This window comes from Andrena cerasifolii, chromosome 2 (assembly GCF_050908995.1).
Source record: "Andrena cerasifolii isolate SP2316 chromosome 2, iyAndCera1_principal, whole genome shotgun sequence".
NCBI classification, from domain to species: domain Eukaryota; kingdom Metazoa; phylum Arthropoda; class Insecta; order Hymenoptera; family Andrenidae; genus Andrena; species Andrena cerasifolii.
In genome coordinates this window covers 18,543,966-18,559,661 of record NC_135119.1, presented here as the reverse complement: position 1 = coordinate 18,559,661, position 15,696 = coordinate 18,543,966, and the positions used below count along the sequence as shown (strand labels likewise).

Below are 15,696 nucleotides of genomic sequence, written 5' to 3'. Positions count from 1 at the left end.
GTTAATAACTTTGCAACCGACATATGCACTACTGCGGAAAGATTCACCGTAGAAAGAAGTCACTTCTACTATGACATGCATTTATGTCCCACCCCGCGATCGCACGTTTTTTTAACAGTGGTCAGCGTTTGTCGAAAAATTGACTAGTGGAGTAAATATATTTTTTTAAAGATTTTATTTTTTCACGCTCTATACGGTTACAATAGAATAAATGTTAAAGGACTATTTTAAAGTTTGTTTATTAGACTATCTATTGACATAGTATTTTTATTTATACATTAATAATTGAAGGTTGTATAGATTATTGAAGTCAAAATGATCGGTAAGGTTATTTTGTTATTCATAAAGCGATTTTTATTTTTTGTTTAAATTTATTTATGTTTAAGTTGAATTTTTTTCAGTTTATCGTTAAAATATGAAAGGAAGAAATTAGTATTTTGTAATGAAACAACTCTTGTGACATTGTGTTATTTTATTACCATTGAGATAAATTACTAATAACGTTTTCTGAACTGATTGTATCTATAGTCAATCTACCCCATACTGTAAGTCAACCAACCCCGATCATGGACGTGGTTGAGCAGCATGCAAGGTGTTAGAAAAACATTGAAATACCTTAATTATTATCACATTGAGTCAACATTGATAATTTAATCAGATAGCCAAATGTATGCACTATCAAATATACTGACCGGTTTAATGATATTTCGTCCACATAATTTATTAAAAATCAAAAACTGAAAAACTGCCCTACCAACCCTGGTTCTTCCCTACTCTAGTGTAGATGGTAAAACAATTTTTTTTTGCTTTATCTCGTAGTTTGTGGTGTGACAAATATTTCTGCAAAGCGACTTTTTGAAATTCGAAATATTAGCAGAGATGTACCTAGAGGTCCTAAGGTAGTGCCTTCCGTAAGACACTATAGTAATAATATATTGTCTGTAAAAACTTTAAACCCTTTTTTCTCGAAACAGAGTTTTTCAAGACGGGTGTTTGCATATCTCGAAAACTGCTGCGCCGATCCAGTAGCTCTTTTGCGTACACGTTCATAGCATAACTGACTATGATTGGAAGCTCGGGCAAGTTTCTATCTTGTCAAAGATCTAGAGACGCGGTAGCGTCGCGACGCCAAGTACAGAAAAGACACCCTGTATATGTCTTCATAAACATAAGTACTCCAAGAAAAAAAGCGAATTATATGGAAGCCTATAGCCATCTGCTTACAGTGCTCTAAGTTTGAAGCTTTCCTTTTTCAAAAATTGAATACCAGACACCCCAACTGATTCTCTTATTCCCCTACAATATTAATCAAGAGGGAGTTTAAACTGCGAACGCTAACAGAAACAAAGTGGTTTTATTACAAAGAATTATATCTCCAAATTTCCCTCACACATATTAAGAGGGTACCGAAAGTAGACCAGTGACACCACCGCAACGCGCGGATCCCACTATAACATTAAGTTTGTCACGCAGGCGTGCGAAAGAAAAAGAGTGAATGTTAAAGTTTCTTTTGGCCACCAGTGTGGTCGCCGGCGGTTCTGGAGATCTAGGAGGCACCACGGGCTCCTCCATCACAGATCCTCCACCTCGGTGATCGTTCACGCCTGTTCCCCGAAGAATAACCGCCCGTTGACGGACAGCACGACACACCGAAGACCCGCTGCCGCTTCCTCGTTAAAAAGTGAACGTACCCGCGTCCCGCGGGCATATATATTTTTAGGCAACCGGCAGGATAATACGAAATTAGAACCAGGCGGCCTTTGTACGAGGCGCGTCATTAGTTGCTCGCGGTACTATGCGCGCGTGTTACGCACCGATCCACTCGCTGTCCCTGGGAGGCATTATTGTTGCCAGAATCCAGAATAGACGTATCTCGCGCGCTCTGCCCCTCGTAACCCCTATCTGTCATCCGAAATCTCAACTTTGATCCTCCCGATGCCCGTCCCTAAATCTCGCATGGCCGTCTCTCCCGCCGCGCCGCCCGTGATTTGTTGGCCCGAGCTGAGAAGCCGCCGCTACCGTATTTTCCTCCTGCACTCGGCGGTCCCCGTGTCCCGCGAGCACCGACGATCCCTCACCTTCACGCTCCCCCTCGAAGCGCACACTTTTCCATTTAAATTTGTCCCATTTGGAACGGAGGGCTAATAATTCTTCGATAGCGCGGAATGATGGATACGGTCCTTATCGTTCTTTCTCTTCCTCTTTTCTTCTCCTTCGCTTTTTTTGCGCCTGGACTGACAAGAATCAGCCCCGGGCATGTTATGCTCTATCGATCACTCGACCTGACACGCTGTCTCGTCACCGGTGTTTAGCACTTCATTTATAAAAACGTCCGTAAATAAATAGGGCTCGGCCCGGCGGCGCGGGCTGTTTGAAGCTAACGCGCTCTATTTTCAGGATACCGCCGATGAAATTCACGTTAGCGTCGAATCAAAGCTCGCCGGAACACGTGTTCCGCTTAATAAAGTATCGCCGGGTGGGGAGCTCGTTCGCGCTATTAAAACGAGCCCGTAAAAGTGGCTGCGCGGGGGATGTTAAACCGTGGATTGATTCACCGAGGAACAGCTTGATGATCGCTTTAATGCTTATCGGGTGAACGAATTCCGGGCTGCCTTTACGTCACGATCGATTGAAGAACTCCTTTGCGAATCGTCTTCAGTCAATTATTTAAAAAATTTGGACCTGCACCCCAACGTCATTTTTTTTTAGGATTTTCGTAGTTTTGAAGCTTTGACTTTTGAGTGGTAATTTGTACATTCGTAATACTCGTACAATTATTCTATATTAATCTTTTTCTAGAAATGTAACTTTCGTATGATGAAATTTGTAGATAAAAAAATAGTTGTGGAACGAAGCAATTAATTTTGTTAAAATTCCACGAATCATCAAATTTTAATATTAAGGGGTCATTCCGAATTGATTGCGACGAAATAATTTTAGTAATGGACTGTAACTTTTTTCTATTTAGTAAACTACATTTCTACAGTAAATCAGAAATATAAAAGTAATAACATTATTGGTTTTAAAACGCTTTTGAAAGCGGTCTTGATGACATGTTTAAAAAGTCTGGTTTCAGCTGTTAGAGTTATCTGAACACAAATATCCAGATTCTTGATCAGTATGACTGTGGCTATTGCTTGGACTATAATTAGTAATAATTAGTGATTAGTAAATTAATAATAATTAGTAATAATCTCCAAAATTAGTAAAATGGTGGGTAAAATGCAAGAAAAATGTTTTTCGACTTTTTTCTTTTGCTATTTTCGATTTTAAAAGTAGGTTAGACTCAATGGAAATACTTGGCTGTAGTCCCTGCGAGAGCCATAGGCGTGCAGAATAAGCAGTAAAATTTATAAAGCAATTGGTTCGATAGATTTTGAGACGTTATCTTCACGATGTGAAAAAAATGACGTTTCGAGAAAAGCATGTTCAAAGTTTTCATCTATAGAGGCCAAGCCTCTGCGCTCCGTACAAAATGCCTCTGTAGAAGCTAAAATAATCGGAATTTTTCCATGAAAATTTAACAGTACATTCTTGAGGATATGCAGGGGAGACCGGGGCAAAGTGAACCTCGGGGTAAAATGAGCTTTCTTAATTTCTTCTTTAACAGTAGAATATATTTACAAATTGTGGTGACGTAATAAATGTGTGTATTACCACAGATATCGAAAAATGGAAATGGAATGGAAATATATTTTTTAAAAAATAGTTTAAATAGTTTAAAAGTTCCAATAAAGTTAATTTTATAATTACATCCTTCATTAAAACTCGTATTTTATTTCAGCTAACTTTACCCCAGATAGTAGCTCACTTATATGGGGTAAAGTGGTGGTTTTGGCATTTTCTTTTCAAGTTGAAATTTAATATACTTTAAGTTAATTTTAAGAACTGCAATTCGTCACTTATGAATAATAAAGTTCAAATTATATTATAAATCTATTTTCACACATTTTTATTGAAAGGGAAAAATTTTATTCGACTTCAAACTTTTTCATCCCCGCTTTGCACCGGTCTCCCCTACTTAAAAAAATATTTGAAAAAAATGGATTTTTCAACCCGTCTAACCGGAACGACCCCTTAAGCTCTAAATTCATTTTGAATTCGTAAAATCGCGACATTTAAACTTCGAAATTTGCCTGAGGTGCGATACACCCCGTGTGACCGCGAAGGATAAAACAATTTGGTAACCTATCGATTCCCCGAAAATATCAACCAGCTAATCGTTAGATCCACCAATAAAATTAACAGAACCAATTACCTCCCCCATTTCTTTCTCCACTTCTGCACACAATGCCCCTCCGCGCACCACACGAAAGCCTCTCGAGCAGCGATTTCACCGATCCACCTCGAAATCCCGCAGCGCGGTGAAAGAAGGAATGGTTCTCCTCTAACCATGTCCCGGAACGTCGGTATATCGACTACTTTTACGTAACGCTTTATGTTTTACCTAAAAATAGCAGGCACACTTTGAACCGCGACTTCGAGTTAGCGGCGAAATAACGACGTCTATTTTCACTCGCCTTAATGAGAGGGGTGCCGATCTTACGAACCCTTCGCGCAGGCAACCTGTCAGCCGGTTCCCACGACCCGGTTGTCTTGGAGCCGCGTTTCCTGCGCGAAACACGAACGGGTGAATCGTGGGGGGTTGTTTTGATCGTGCCCTCTGACAAGTACGATCAAACAATCGTTTAATTCGAAGACTGAAGAGGGTCGTCGCCTTGAATTGCCACGAGCTGTGCATGCACACCGTTCTCCGAGAATACCTACGCAGGCGGTTCCCTCGTGACGTCGCCCGCTCCTCGGCGTTTATTTTAAATCGCCCGCTAATATATTTACTTTCAATTTATCCCGCCCCGCGTAATAAACTCCGCGCGAAAGTGCGCGGATCGGCCGGCCTGGACGGAACGGATTTAACGCGGGCCCCCGCGTTTCGCGGGCGACACGCGAGGGTGGAACGTGGCCGTATATTAAATGTATTTAGAATCCGCAGCGCGGAGCAGAACGTTGACCGGCCGGCGCACCTCTTCCTTCTTGCAGCCTCTTGTACGCGAGCCGTTCGAGCGCCGTCGCGTGGGCGGCTGACGCTTCCTCACCGCTCCTGTGCGCGGAAGGACGCTCCTGGCGCGCTGCACTGGCTGGAAAACTTGTAACCAGGTCGTGAATTAAATCGCCGCGCCGACTCGTGTTGCGACTCCGATCGAGGCTTCGGGTCGTTGTCTTCTCGCGTCCCTGCCAATTCGACAGTACCGGCGCTGGAAACGTGTTCAGTTTAAGGGGTTACGCCACCCTGAAAGTTTTGAAAACACGATTTTTTTTCCTTTGCGTTTTCTTGTTACGCGAAGTTTTAAGAATAATCTAAGTCATTGTAGACGCAAAAATTCCTCAATATAGCCGAGTTATAGGCTTTCAACGAGGCGCGGATGTCGATATTCCGCAGCAGGTAGCTACTATTCTACTTTTCTTCTTTTCCGTTTTTCTCGAAACTACATTTTCAAAGATGACCTATCAAATATCTCCAAAACTATTTGTCCGATTGAGTTCAAACTTGGCACGCATATTCTTAATGGTATTATCTACGATGTAGCGTATCAGTTTTTCCATCCTATACCCCATTCGTATATAATTAATGGTTTAAATTCGTTTTTTCATGTGAAAAGCGTATAATTTTTTTCACTTTGCTCTCATTTGTGCAATAAATTTTTTCTTCTCAAATCCCTATGCTACGTCGTAGGTATTTTATTAAGGAACACGAAAATCATCGGGTTTTTGATTTCAGACGAACATGTTCGTTATAATTTGTTAGGTTAGTCACGCGTGTAACGGCGGACGAGCTTCGCGGGAGAATAAATAACTCGGTCATTTTTTAATATTTTTGTACAGTATTTATACAATATATGCACTAATACATGCTCTACCCATAAGAAAAAAATAAATAATTTTCAACCTCATGGTATCAGTAAAAAAAATTCGTCTAGTTTAGTGCTGTTTCGAGCGCCTCAGGGTGGCGTACCCCTTAATCCTTCAACGAGCCCACGACCTTGATACACCTCTTTCAGATAATGAATGATGGTTTGCTTCTGTTTTTTTTTTTTTGATAATTTTCAGATGTAAATTTTCAATGTTTAAAGCGCTCAATTATTTTATATTCACCTGTTGTACTCTTATATTTCTGCGCAAATGGGTGGTAGAGAATTGGGAGATTTTAGGAGCTACGTTGCGGTAGGTTTCGCTTCATTTCAGTTGTATCCGTGACCCGTCTGATCTTTGAATCAAGAACGCTTTGGAGCAAAGTGGCAAGGCGATTCTGGTCACGTGCTACGGTTGATGAATTCTGCTTTTGATTGAATTTCGAGTGAAATTGCTAGGCAGGGGTTTGGGCTGTATTAGCGGGGAGGAGCTTGTGGTTGGAAGTCAAGGGTTGCGAACGTATTATTGTTAAGCTACCGCGGATGTAACGGGGGTGGGTCGCTATCTGTACGAAAGATTTTTCTGTTTAATTGATTAAGGGGTTATGGCTAGTCAGCTCTCGAAAAAGAACGCGATTTTCGGGAATTTTTTGTGGATTATCTACTGTATATTTTTTCTACAACTATTCGCTTATTTTAAAAGTTCATATATGCAGCAACTCTCAGTAATTTTGTTATAGAAAAACATTAAAAAATGAACGAATAACAGCCATTCTCGCGGAAACTGTTTTGATAAAGGCGCTGTGCGGTGAGCAAGTTTTCTCTGAGCCGGATCAGCTAAAATTAAAAATTCAAAAACATTCTGTTAATATATGGTTGAATTCAGTAGATGAACGAAGGCTTTCTCAAAAAGTTGGTTTTTGACAAAATGGCGGCCGTTTGACGCAAAACCACGCTTTTCCGATGTCTGAATCGTTCGTTTTTCGTTAATTAAAAATACAGTTTTTGTTAAAATAAAAAATCCTTCGTTCATCTACTAGTCTTTGGTACATAAAAGAAGTCTGCAAAAGTTTAAGCCAATCGACACAGTGGTTTCCGAAATATCTTGCTCGCCGAAATCAACACAGCTTTCGCGAGAATGGCTGTTATTCGCTCATTTTTTAATGTTTTGGTATAAAAAAAATTCCTGAGAATTGCTGCATATATGTACTTTTAAAATAAGCGAATAGTTGTAATAAAAGATACAGCAGATATTCCACAAGAAATTCTTGAAAATCGCGTTCGTTTTCGAAAGCTGACTGAGCAGAACCCCTTAATATTAACAGATGGCGGAATAATAACTGTTTCGCGTTACCCCGAAGGAAAACTGTGCTTAATACAAGTCCTCTTAGAAACACGCTTATAAGATACGCGAAAAAGTTACGAATTCAGCGAACACGGAGACAGCGGGGTGTTATTTTAAGTTGGACCAAGCGACGCGAAAGGAACGATAATTATGTAACGGATTTGTAGTTTCCACGAGGCGATCAAGGTTCGCCGCCGCGTGCGCGCACGTCAGCCCAGACAATAACAGAATAAAACGATGGAGCTTAATTCGTAGCTAAGCCATGTTCGGCGTGATAAAATAAATGATGTGTCCCGAAACGGGCCGAATAACAAATTTCTCAGGGCAAGTTCGCCCGGTCGGGATCGCAGCCGATAGATTGTCTTCGAGGTTGTAGCTGATATCGCATTTGGACAGGCGCCAACCGCCTATTTTCGAGCTTAACAAAAATTTCTACCTTGAGCGCTTCTAATAAGAGCATTGTCCCAAAAAAGTACACGATAACGCATCCCCTAGCCATTCGTTTCAATTCCAATCTGCATTTAAAGCATCCTTCCATAAAGCACCCAAAACAATAAAGCTACCTTAAAAGCATAATTAAAAATACACGCTGCCTTTATCACCCATGGTGCTGATACCAAACACTGAAAAAGCCAAACTCCTCCACTATTACGGTAACCAAATAATACTCCCCCGAAGGAATCCCAGAAAGCTCAACATCCAGAAAAATAAAATTCACCCGTCGGTATAATAAGTACAAATTTTCCAACGTAAAATTCACTTCGTACCCGTTTGCGAGCCGTTTGTTTCGCGGGGGGGTGGCGCTCGGAGAACGGTGCGGCCCCGGAAGTCGCTTGGAGAACCGTCAGGAGGCTCCGCTTGCCGCGATCCTTGCCGACGATCGCCGCGGACGACGAGCGACGCGCAGCGTCCCGGTGGCGAGCGTGGCCGCCTCGGCGGATCCGAAGGTTAAATCGAAAAAACTGCGACGACAGTCACCGGGGAGGCTGTGCCGGGACCACTGGCTTCCGGCCAGAGTTTTCCCTCGTTCGGTGTCTCGCCGCCAGGTAGCGACGCCTACGGACTATTTAAAGGAATTTCGGCGGCGGTTCGTCGCTTCGTGTCGTTCAGCAGCGCAGGCGTTGCCCTTTTTGGATGTTTGTTTGTTTGTTGTTTCCCTCGCCCTCTCACCCTTCATGTAAAGAGTAAATAAGGGCTTCTGATCGACGCGTCCCGAGCGATGTTCAGGGAGGAGTAAACGGTGGAACCAGGGAGCCAAAGTTGCACGGTGCGTGACACACGCGCCTCCTCGCCAGTTTTACATAACCGTAACGCGCGGATTCGCGCCGCCACTCGAGCAAGTGCGACCCGGGACCAGCGGTGCCGGCCCGACCGAACGAGCAGGGAGAAGGACCGAGGGGGTTCAGGATCGGAGACCAAAGCAGGGGCCCCGGCCGAAGGACGGATCGGTAAGTCTGCTTGCCGCGAGCGCCGGTGGCAACCGCCGTGAGTCAAGTGTTCTGTGATGACTTGCCGCGACACAGTGTGAACTAACTGGAGGATAAGGCGCCGAGGAAAGGGGGAGGATCGGACGTGGAGAGCCGAGAAGTGTTGTGCGACCGAGATAAGCTATGAGGGACTAGCGGTGGACTGTAGTGTGGATTACGAGAGATCCTACGTATCTGCGACTAACATCGTCATTCCACCTCGAGACTGTGCCCAGTGACTCTTCGCTGAAGATAGATTCGGAACACCGGGAAGCAACCCTTCGAACTCCCCGCTTTAGGGAAAAAGTATGTCGTAACGCTCGCGAAGGATTAAGGCTCGATAAGATTCGTCGAGATTGAATTTCCTTGGCAATCGTTGGAGGATAGCTCCCGAGGGGAGGCTGCCGTGACGATCGGTTAGATCTACTAGCTTCTCGCGGTCGCATTTATGTACACGCGACGAGTATTTGTTTCTTTTTCTTTTTTTTTAAATTAACGTTGCGATACCAGTTTGTATCCAGTGATGTATATTAATGCCCCGACGTCAAGCGTCGTTAGCTCGGTCGAAGTTAGAGTAGCGTGGCCAAGTATCGGGCCAGGCTAACATAGCGCATTGCTTCATCGGACGTGTCGATGTGAGGCTCACGTTACATACAAACACGACCTCTACTTGTTTGCCAACAAACGTACTACATCTCCTATCTTTATAGCCCCGTCCACCATGTTGCATCTCCGTCTTCAAATAGAAACGATTCCGGCGCGCCGCAAGGATTCGAATATTATATCACCGCCAGTCGGTTACCTAACAATATTTTGGCATTACCCGTTTTCGCTGGCTTTTCAATTTAAATGACTCATCCCTTGGCCGCGTACACGCTGACCGATCTGCCGAGGGAACCTGCAAGAGTTAGAAGCAATCGTGTAGATCTGCAATCGAGTAGTTTAAACAATTTAATCAGCGTAATCGTTATTCCAAAACGGGAATGAATCTCGACCGAATCCCTTGTTCGTCCGTATCATAAACGACGGCGGTTTCGCGCGGTACTCGTAAGTGGGAACAGAGGAGGCGGAGGATAAAGGTCGAGGAAAGGTGCGCGTGGTTGGAGAATAAAAAAAAAACGCTACGAGGAGTCAGGACGGAGATAAGGAGAGGCCGCGGCGGCGGTGGAGCCAGGGCAGGGGCTAGCTAGAGGTAGAAAGGGTGGGAGGGGGAGAAATGAGAGTGGCTGCTGGCCACCTCTGCCAAAATAATTAGGAAGTCGTCGTCAGAGACGTGCTAAAATCGTCCGCTGGGGCACGCGCGATTTGGCCGGCTAGTCGCGTCCCGGGCGTTCGAGCGAGCTGGTCGTCCGGACAGGTTTCGGACCGGTTCCCCAAAGTGTTCCGTCAGTCCTGCGCGACCAACCGCAGCCGTCTGTCCATTTCAGCGCGTGCTTCGCTCCCTGATATGATCGTTTGCGCATTTTCGTTGTTGGTGCAACGGGACAGCCGCCTTCACTAGCGCCGAAACGGTTAGTTGGCGGGAATTTTGAATATTCCGTGTTTAGGGGTGCTTTGAATTAGGGTAGGAAGATAATAGCGATCGGCAAAGCAGGGTTGGTCGAACGTGAGTTGGCTCCGCTCAAGTGTCAGTTTGGTTGAGTCCGGACTCCTCTTCCTTGGACTTAGTCGGGTTAGAACGGAGGATCCTTAAAGGGAACCGTCGAATGCTCGCGACGACGAGTTGTCGCTAGCGACCGATTCCGATGACCGTAACCCCAATCGCTACACTTCCATTCACGCTTAAGTTTAGCGCTAACCTTGGCTTAGGCGTTTGCTAGACGCGACCCTCGAACTTGATTCGAATCCGAAGGTTCGACGCGCGACGACCTTGAACGCGCGACGATCGATCGTCGTTTGGGACCGTTCGATTGATTACTTTCGCGGGTGCTTATTAATATCTTAGATTCGCTCGCGTGCTGCGAGCCTGCGTGTCATCGGAGGATCGGGGACGTCGAGCAAAAGGGACAAGCTCCGCTGGCTTTCCAAGATCACCGAGGACTAATAAGATAGTTTATTAGAAAACCTGGTTTTTCTCAGCATCCGTTCGTTCCAAACGCACTGCAGCCCACGCTGCTTTTTTCGCAGCTCTTCGTGTTATATAATTTCAGCGATTACTCCAGTTAGTTTTCTGTAGATTCGTAACATTTCAACAGTGCTTGAATAACCATGCGTTTGATTGAGTTTAAACTAACATAATTACCGCATTAAATAATCTAATCTTGCGTTGCGTAGTGTAGAAGAGTAACGAGGATAAAAAGATTGGTGTTCCGTGCATGTGCTTAGCAGTAATAACATTAATGCAAAGTAGAAAATGGAACCATATACGTAAGAGTGCACTTAACCTATTCACTTGTTCGTTTTCATCAAATTCGTTCACTCACAAGTTAACCCGTAGTCCCCCATATAAATACCGGCTATGATAATATATTCACTAGTTCGGCAACAGAACGCAATATTCGAGCGGGTTAGTTCGTCCTGCCCAGTTAACAGGTTAAGCTTCCCATCCGTTACGTAACCAGTTTGAAAAATTTCACGCAGCCCCCGGCGGCGGCGCCGTTACATAACCGCCGCCTAAACAAACATTTATTTTATTCGGCGTCGCTTGGCACGGGCCCGTTCGCGTTGAAAATCGAAACGTCCGATCGATATTCAACATCGACCAACGAATCCCCCTAAACGGGGCATCCTAGAGCCCGGAGTAGTTACATAACAACGAAATATAGTGATGTCCTTTGAACACGTCTTAAAATACGCGCCAAGGAAATAGATTAGCAGAAGAACTGAAAATAGCCGAGCGCGTCATACTTCACGAACGCTGTCCAGCCAATGGCATCGCTCCACATGCTCTCGCTACGCGGCCACTCGCGCGCGTTTTTCCTGCGGCGCGGCGCGTCGTATGGTGGCGATCGTCTGGCGAAATACGCGCGACAGGAACGCGACGAGCGTGGCTGGCCACGAGGATCGCGTGCTTCGGGGAAAGTGCACGGGAAATACCGGGCAGGTCGGTGTAGACGATCGCCCGTTAAGCCGTTGTGCGCGGGCGACGTGCCCCGACATATTTTCACGCGGCTCTCGGCGCGCTGGCAGACTGCGCGGTGGCCCACTGCGCTCAACTTGTTGGCGACGCATTCCGCGAGGTGGCGCGCGTGCGCGATGAGTCGCTGTTCGTGTCAGTCTCACGGAATAGGAGGTTCGCTTAGCATTTAGGGGAAATAGTTCCGCTCGAGAAAATGACGTGCGTCTCGAATTTCTGTGCCCGCGCATCGTGATACGTCGTGCTCCGACCGTAGGACTATTACTCCCGACGAGTATTCGTCCGTGCCCAGTTGCTTTTACTCCGTCCCCTCCTTGGAGCTGTTTCTTTCCTGTGCTCCAGAGTGCATCTTGTATATAGGGACCTGTAGCTAACCTAAATATTCGGCAGCCGTAACGTAATTTCTCTGTGACACGTCGCCCCGACGGACGCCCCGTGCTCGTTCCTCGGTGAGTCTCGCCGCCTCATCGAATCCTCTACCACGCCTCGTAGTTTCCTTGAAATCCGGGGGAAACGGAGTGTCCACGGGTCGCGGAACTTTCGCGATTCGACGAGCTTTTAACCTGACGCGATCGCGATAAGTGCGTGCACGCGGTGCATCCGTTTCTCGATGCCCCTCGTTCGCCCTTGCCTCTTCGTCCTCTCATTATCTCGATAAATTATTCTCGTCTCCCTTATAAGTGATTCTCGGCTTCGTTTATTAGAGATTCAGTATTTTTTTTTCATCAACCCCTTGCATGCTAAATTACTTTGCCCATTAGGACATAGCGAGTGGAAGAAACGTAGCGAAGCATTTGGAACGCACACGAGTGTGTTCGAAGTAAAGCCGTTCTGGGTATAAGCCTCCAGTCGCGTCAGACTCGTAACATTCGATCACCCTGGCGCGAAAAGTTTCCTCGACTCGCTGTGTTTGTTTCATAGATTTATTATATTAATTCGTCAGGGTCGTTCGCGCCTTAACTCGCATGGTGTGGTTGATGGAATTCTTTATAGTTCTATTTTCTTGCAACATACGCTCGTCTAATTCCCTTTCGCCATCTGCGCGCCGAGATATTTCAGTTTCCCTTCATTCTTTCACGTGCATTCCATTTCAGTTGCCACAGAAATACGATTGGCAATATTTCAGACAATATGCTTTGTAAATGCTCGATCTCGACAGCGGTTCATTAAGTTCTAATTGGAGGTGCATGTTTGAATTGCAGAAATTACTGTGTGAATGAACGTGGACAACCATTGAATTGATAAGATTAGTGACGTACTAATACAGAAGCAACCATGGAGGACGGCCATTGCAAAACCGTGGACGAGGTGACAAATTATTTCAATGTCGACTCCGACAAAGGATTATCCATCGATCAGGTGAAGAGGAACCAGGAGAAATACGGTCTCAACGGTGAGTAAACACAATGCTTGTCACGATAGCGCTTTTAACTCGGCATCGTTGGCTCGTACGTGCAATGATTTCAACGTATTAACCGAACCGTTCCGTAGCGGCGCAGGGAGAAAGTTTCGTTACGAAGGGAAACGTATCGCAATATATTACAGGCTTGGAGCGGCATTTACCATCGTAATATTTATCAGGAACAGTACCCGTTTCCGTTGTGTACATGGCTAATTAAACGTCACGTGATACGCCGTTATCTGACCAGCAAATATAACGTTACGAGACTCGCCTAACGCAGGAATTATGCTTTTGTACTTCTTCTTAGCAGGTAGAGAAGCCACACGAGCCTCGAAATATCCATTCGCAGGCACGGCCACGCAGTTCCGTTTCTATGTGTCGCGAACCCATTCGCCTGGCAAAGTTGAGTAGCGCGGTAAACGTGAATTTATCGAGCTACTTGCCTAGCATTGGTCTGTACACGACGCGCGATGCTTATCCCCACCGCCACTTCATTCCACTGCCAGTCGACTGGTACACGTGTTCGATAGTTTCCTCAATGGCCCGCATCAGCGAAACGCTTTGAATCATCTTCGTATTCTTTACGATCTCTTATTAGATTAGTTACACACGTGGGCGCTTCTGACGCTGTAATATAGATCTACTCGTCGGGGAGGGCTCGAACAATAACTGGAATATCAGGAAGCAGTCGATTTCTTATTTTCGATATCAAGAAAACTATTATTACTAATACTTCGTTCGCTGAACACTTAGAATGGAATTCGGAATATTCTTCGTACTTATAACTGAGCTCTGGAAACAAGCCAGAACTGCAAACAAGACAGGTATTGACAATGTCGATGATTTTTCCGATTCCAAACGCAGCACGAGCGTATTATTATTCCCACGTGTTTCAAAATCGAAAGCTGGCGTTCGTGCTCGTCCCGCAGAGATTTTTTAAACAATCCTTATTACAATATGTACGTCCGCGAAATATCGACGATTACACTCGATAAACGAGTGCCAATGAAAACAATATCGTCGATTGTCGAAGGTATTGAACGATAGCATCGGAGGCTTAAGCTCGCCTTTGATAAAGCCGTGATAAGCTACTCCAATAAATAATGATACACGTCGTTGGATCGACTTCTTCGGGGCGAATTCAGCGGCAGTGTTCGCCAGTAAAGAAAATTCGTGGGAATCGGTGGGGCACGGAACGAAACCAGAGGAACTGCGTGGCCTGTGCTCGTTCCCTCATTAGTGTCTCCGTTCCATTTGAAAATAATAGTAGGTCGTAGATTGTCAATAATGGCCTTGAATCATAGTATCGCGGCATTCATGGACAACCACTCGGAAAGTACCTACCGCGTTGCATCTCACCTGAAGCAGCGCAGAAAATCGAGGCACGTTCACGCGAAATCGATAGAAACATATTAATAAAGAAATACACCGGGTGTGCGCAAAGTATGGGCTGGAGCTTCGTTGGGTGGTAGAATTCGTTGGAAATGGGGGAAAAGGATCGAGCAAGCGTGTGTGTGGTCGGAAGCTAGTGGTTTCAGAGATAATAAAAAAATTTCAATTGATTAATTAACTCGTAAGCTTTCGTAGTATGCGATCTACGATACACTGTCGCTTTGCAAATAAAACAGTGAGCATCTTCGAAATCATCCGCCTCCAGACATCAGTTTACCGAAGCTTCTTTTTAACGGGCTCTGTTAACCTTGAGATTTAATACTCGTGCTTCTAAGTTTCCGAGTATGTTAGAGTTTCTAAGCTTTAGAACGCCTTGAATGCCGAGAACAATGTGGCCATTGAAAATACACGCCGGCCGTAAATGAAACTTGTTAATATTCCACGTGCACGACCTACTTTCCGAGTGTTTAATCGATTTTGAATTAGCTTCTATATTTATGGAATTACCTGATGTTCGATAAACGCCGGTACTTTGACCCCCGATTAACAGCACAGGCTCAAATGAATCCTATCGTTTATCGAGAACGGTCCTTCACCTGAAGCTACCGCGTACCCGCATGTTGGTTTAGAGTATTCTAAATCGTTCATTTAACCGTTCACCACGCCTACGTCACGTCCACACCAATTACCAACGCCTCAGCCAGAATTCCGCCCTTTTCGCGCTCGTGCTGCCTTAGGAATATAATTATAGCCCGTGCGAATGGTCGTTAGCCGTTATAAATTTTGCTCCAAGTGTATAGTCAATAGTACAGAAATAGTAGCGCCGTAAATTAGGCACGGCCATAAACGCGGGAAAGTTCTGATTATAGGATTAGAAGTTGAAAACAGAGATGTGGGACAAAGGAACTGAGCCGTTCACCTAGAACCATTGAGTCCTTCAGTCGTAGTTAATACCTACAGTGGTGGTCAAAAGAAACTTTAAAAATTCATATGTTTACGTGCCTGCGTAACTAACTTAATATTAAACTTTAAATATCTTGGTATCACCGGCCTAGCCTGGCAATCCCTCACAATTTAGGAGATACATTTGTATTATTTTTTTTTTTTAC

General features: G+C 44.9%; 1 protein-coding gene and 2 long non-coding RNA genes across 8 annotated transcripts in view; 1 reads left to right on the top strand and 2 right to left on the bottom strand.

Annotated features, from left to right (window-relative positions):
* Positions 1 to 5,092: 5,092 nt before the first annotated feature.
* LOC143366005 (uncharacterized) lies at positions 5,093 to 8,239 on the bottom strand. The gene is made up of 2 exons (XR_013084648.1): positions 8,019 to 8,239; positions 5,093 to 5,287 (listed from the first exon to the last, which is right to left on the bottom strand). It is a non-coding gene; the product is annotated as an uncharacterized LOC143366005 (long non-coding RNA).
* A 101-nt stretch (positions 8,240 to 8,340) lies between these two features.
* The window catches only part of Serca (ATPase sarcoplasmic/endoplasmic reticulum Ca2+ transporting SERCA), a 54,528-nt gene continuing 47,172 nt past the window's right edge, over positions 8,341 to 15,696 (top strand). For 4 of the 6 annotated variants that reach the window (XM_076806674.1, XM_076806670.1, XM_076806669.1 and 1 more), the window contains exons 1-2: positions 8,341 to 8,699; positions 12,996 to 13,186. In XM_076806674.1, the coding sequence (XP_076662789.1) occupies positions 13,069 to 13,186 (118 nt within the window). In that variant the 5' untranslated portion in view covers positions 8,341 to 8,699; positions 12,996 to 13,068. Of the gene's footprint in view, positions 8,700 to 10,025; positions 10,229 to 11,955; positions 12,243 to 12,995; positions 13,187 to 15,696 lie in introns of those variants that run through there. The other 2 variants (XM_076806671.1, XM_076806672.1) reach the window with 2 other exon arrangements.
* LOC143366004 (uncharacterized) lies at positions 9,464 to 11,282 on the bottom strand. Its single transcript, XR_013084647.1, has 3 exons — positions 10,960 to 11,282; positions 10,783 to 10,887; positions 9,464 to 9,615 (listed from the first exon to the last, which is right to left on the bottom strand). It is a non-coding gene; the product is annotated as an uncharacterized LOC143366004 (long non-coding RNA).